Here is a 4,406-nt window from a genome sequence, read left to right as displayed (position 1 = left end):
CTGTCACATGTCTACATGTCAACAGATTATGCATTTGCACTCAAAGCTTGTGGGTCAAAGGGGTCTCTGTCAGACACTTTTAGGAGGATATAAAGTGTAATGGAAAAAATAGACTATTTAAAATCGGAAAGTGATGCATCAAGTGATTCACGTGACAGACATTTCAGGAGGCTTATTTTTTTTGTGTGTGTGTTTTTTTTTTGTCTGAATGACACACAGCAAAATCACTCAATATAAAGATAGTATATTGACTGTTTTTTTTTTGTTGTTGTTTGTTTTTTTAACATGAATTAAAATAACATGTTATCAGCAATAAGTAACAAACATTATGACCTTTGTCACACAAAAATTAGAAACAGTCGTGACCAAAGCAAGACGCTGTGCAGTGCACATGTGTAAAACGACATCCTCGGTGTCCAAAATTCCGGATGGAGTGAGCACTCTTCTTTTAATTTTCCCTATCTTGGGTAGCGCCAAGCAGCTTCCGCTTTCACACTTCCGTACACAAAAAACTCGGCTGATGACGTGTACACTCCTCCACCGTTAGCTAGTAAACTAGCTTAGCCACCTGTCAGATCAAAGGTGGTTCGGGAAAGTGGTGATATAGGTAAAAGGAAAGCAAAGTGTATCACTATATCGATAAAAATGGAGACGCTTTACCACCAAACAAACAAGTGAGTACATCAGTCCTCTGTGGAAATTTTCAGACCTTATTAGCCACCTTAGCTTAAGAGTGTTGCTACACAAAACAGCTAATTACTAGCATTTTAAATGAAAGTATACTGAATTTCAACATGAATTGATAACTTAATGGGTCATTAATTTTATTTCTCTGTTTCATTTACGTTAAATGTTTAAGTTGTTTTTTTGTTGTTGTTTTCGGCTTCTGTTCATTCTAATTTTATTATCCCGTGTTAGACAAATCCAAGAGGTTCAATCCTTAATGGGAAACCTGGAGAGGACAGACCGTCAATCAGTTCACTGTGAGTACTGAACTGCCATGATTGCTGTGAAAGTTATGCAAGGCCCCTCACTGACTCTGGGAATGAGAGTTACTATGGTACAAACTGTCAGTGTAGGTATCGCCACCCCTTATTTCCCACCAAATGTTTATCTAATTCCTACTCAGTACTTCTTTCTTGTTGTGGCTGCGTGTTACTCTTTCGGATGAACAGACAGGAGGGGGCTGGTGTCTCTCTGACTGGTTGGGGTTTTTTTTTGTGGATGGTGCCTGACCATTCAGCTCTGGGCCAGGCTGGTGCCTGGACAGGAAGCTGCAGGGTGGGTACAGTGACAGAAGTTGGGAGGGCTACTTTCAGATAATGGTGGGAGCCAGGCAATTCTCCTCCTTACCCCTTTACAAATTATGACATCATCTTGTATTTTCACCCAAGCCTATACAGTTAGTAATTTAGGCCATGTATAAATTAGCGCACAATATTAAGAGTATGAAATATGGATCTGTGTAATGGACCCAAAGGTGCCAAAAATGTTTTGTTTCAACTTCATAATGCAAGGATTTAATGTTTTAGTCATTAGTTCGAATAAAGTAAGTTTCTTCTCATTATATTTACTTAACTGTCACTTTATTTTCCTCTAATGATGTATACTCTTTTTCATCACAAGTGTTGGAGAACGAACTGCAGGCTAGAATCGACCAGATCTTCAATCACTTAGAACGCCTTGAGATCCTGGCCAGCAAGGAACCACCAAACCGCCGCCAGAATGCCAAATTGTACGTTTTTGACTTAGTCAATTATGGTGATCATAAAACCCCAGAACTGGCAGGGCTATCAATATCTCATAATACACAGCCAGGGAGGGTCTAGAAGACGAGACAGGCCACTCTGTCCTGCCCTGTGGCGACGTGGCTCTGTGAAAACATTTCATCTGAAGCACCGTCATCACCAGCATTCCTGCTGCATTGGGTAGATTCATTTCTGAGCTGGGTAAACAGGCCTCAGGCAGGCAGTGTTCACCCCATCCCACAGCTTTCCTGTGATGTTAACAAGTCTCCAGGGGGGCCAGAGTGGAGCTAAGGAGAGGACTAGTCATTCCTACTGCACAAAATTTAAGGTCAAGCTCCCTTATAGGCAAGAACAGCTATGAATGTCAAGAATTCTGTTTACGTCAAGCTACACAATTCACTATATGATTTAAATGAACACTTGAACTTACTAAAATATCAGAATTGATACCACTGTGTCACTGTAAAAGTAAGACCTGTATATAACCCCAACTTTTGTGTAAAAACGACGTATTATTATGTTCTTTGCTTCCCCCCAGGCGAGTGGACCAGCTGAAGTATGATGTTCAACACCTGCGAACTGCCCTACAAAACTTCCAACACAGACGCTATGCCAGAGAGGCTCAGGAGAGAGAAAGGGAGGACCTCCTGAGCCGCACCTTCACAACAAATGTAAGTCGCATGGTGCAAAGGACTCAAAGCAAACTCAGGCTGTCTTGTAACGTGTAACTACCTCTATACGAGTTGTCTAAAAATCTAGTATTTGCAAATTGTGTCCAGTTAACAGCTGGTTGTATTGTAGTTTACAGATTTCTGTCCTAAGATGAAAAATGTGAATTTAAAAAAAAATGTTGATTTTGTTCAAAAGGACGCAGATACCTCCATTCCCATAGATGAGACCCTGCAGTTAAACTCCAGCTTGCACAATGCACACAGAGGCATGGATGACCTGCTGGGCAGCGGCTCCAGCATCCTCAACGGCCTCAGAGATCAGAGATCTACTCTGAAGGTTTGTCCATAGGATGACATAGGTGAAAGAGTTACAGATTTTTCAGTTAAACAGTTGCTTTCTAAAGAAAAGGATGGATATATGAGAGTAAATTTCATTCTATCTTCTGACCCAGTTTCTGGTGTTCACATCAATCACAATAGTCTCTTTGTTAGTGAGCATATTCTCAGCCAGTGGGTGAGTCCTTGTTTCCAGGGAGGAGATGGCCTTCCTGGTTTGGCTTAAAGCCTCCTCTTATCAGGGTGTGACTGCTGATCAGCACTCACTGCATGGTTGTCCAGCCATGAGAAACTTCTCTTGGCACAGCAGAGTGCTAGGAAGGATTATGGCACTTCCCTAAAATATACTAAATATAGTATTGATAATTAACAACGAGGTCCTGTAATGCCACCATTTGTTGTATTTCTGGCTGCTGTGGTCATTACTGTTGACATGAGTGTGTTTTTATCTCTGCATAGGGAACCCATAAGAAGATGCTGGATGTGGCTAACATGCTGGGGCTTTCTAACACAGTAATGAGACTTATAGAAAGGCGAGCCACCCAAGATAAATTCATCATGATTGGAGGCATGTTGTTGACTTGCATCTTCATGTTCCTGGTGATCAGATACCTCGGCTGACCACCATCCACCCACAACCTATCAGTCTTGGACATTTCTAGAGGACATCATCCCACATGATATGAATTATTAACATTTAAGTATTTTTTATAAATGGTGCCATTATCATTTGTTTTCCTGAAACAGGTTTCCACCATTATATTGTGGATGTTTGCTAAATGTTAAGGTTGAATGAGACCTTAAATAGAGGACAGTATTTTACTCCTGTCTGCTGCTTTCACAGATTTACTCCCATCCACTCTTCTCAAAACCACTGTCAAAACTAAATTATTCTTCTAACTTGTCTTTTTTTTCTTCAATAAAAAGCCCATCTTGTTCTTTAGGTTTTCACTGATGTTTACTGCCTTTTTTGAACACATAGAATTGACATGTAGGCATTTCTAGAAGAGGATGTTTTATGTAATCTTCTGTACACCTTGAGACTAACAGCCAACCAAACTTTGCAGTCAAATGTAAGCTTGTACATGCATAATAAACAGTTTAGCAGAACCAAAGCCTACATCTTCAAAATTAATCCCAAAGATGAACATTTCCTGTTTCAATTAAAAACATCATGTGAGATTTGTTTCAGGTTGTCTTCAGCTGTGTTAGTTTGAGTACAGCATACCATAATCTGTAAAGTATTTATGAAAACAAGGCTAAATACAAAATCTGGTCAAGTTTTGATTTTGAAGAATTTGAAAGCAGCAGCCCTTTTCTGATTATTAAATGCTTTCTTTCTGCATCACTTTAGTCTCACTATGTGAGTGATTTAATTTCAATAAAAGAAAAACATGCAATATTACATTTGTACATCTTTATTCAGCGGTTCTGCAGATCTGGATTAGCTGAATATAACTAGCTTAAATGCATCCAGAAAGGGCGACAGTCCCCATGAGTAGGTGGTTTGACTTACTACAAACTCTTTGGTGTAACTCTGGCACCATCTACTGTTTGCTGCTGCTATCTGTTGTGATTATTTGGCTTTCTGTGTTTGAGACCTTAACATGAACATCACTGTGGGGAGAATAAAATAAAAACAAAAAACACA

At 39.8% G+C, this 4,406-nt stretch overlaps 1 protein-coding gene across 1 annotated transcript; it reads left to right on the top strand.

Moving 5' to 3' along the window:
* The first annotated feature begins 503 nt into the window (after positions 1-503).
* Positions 504-3,698, top strand: gosr2 (golgi SNAP receptor complex member 2). The gene is made up of 6 exons (XM_042010889.1): positions 504-674; positions 919-983; positions 1,627-1,735; positions 2,287-2,419; positions 2,616-2,756; positions 3,215-3,698. The coding sequence occupies exons 1-6, from the start codon at positions 646-648 to the stop codon at positions 3,374-3,376; spliced, it is 639 nt and encodes a 212-aa protein (XP_041866823.1). The 5' UTR covers positions 504-645; the 3' UTR covers positions 3,377-3,698.
* The last annotated feature ends 708 nt before the right edge of the window (positions 3,699-4,406 follow it).

Source organism: Melanotaenia boesemani, chromosome 2 (assembly GCF_017639745.1).
Source record: "Melanotaenia boesemani isolate fMelBoe1 chromosome 2, fMelBoe1.pri, whole genome shotgun sequence".
Classification (NCBI taxonomy): domain Eukaryota; kingdom Metazoa; phylum Chordata; class Actinopteri; order Atheriniformes; family Melanotaeniidae; genus Melanotaenia; species Melanotaenia boesemani.
Note: the sequence above shows the minus strand (reverse complement) of the source record. Positions and strands in the feature narration are given on the sequence as shown.

Bases quoted from the DNA above. Each gene is read 5' to 3' on its own strand.
- gosr2 (XM_042010889.1), top strand. From the start codon at position 646: ATGGAGACGCTTTACCACCAAACAAACAA. The intron at 675-918 runs GTGAGTACATCA...ATCCCGTGTTAG, and splicing joins CTTTACCACCAAACAAACAA to ACAAATCCAAGAGGTTCAAT. The intron at 2,757-3,214 runs GTTTGTCCATAG...ATCTCTGCATAG, and splicing joins ATCAGAGATCTACTCTGAAG to GGAACCCATAAGAAGATGCT.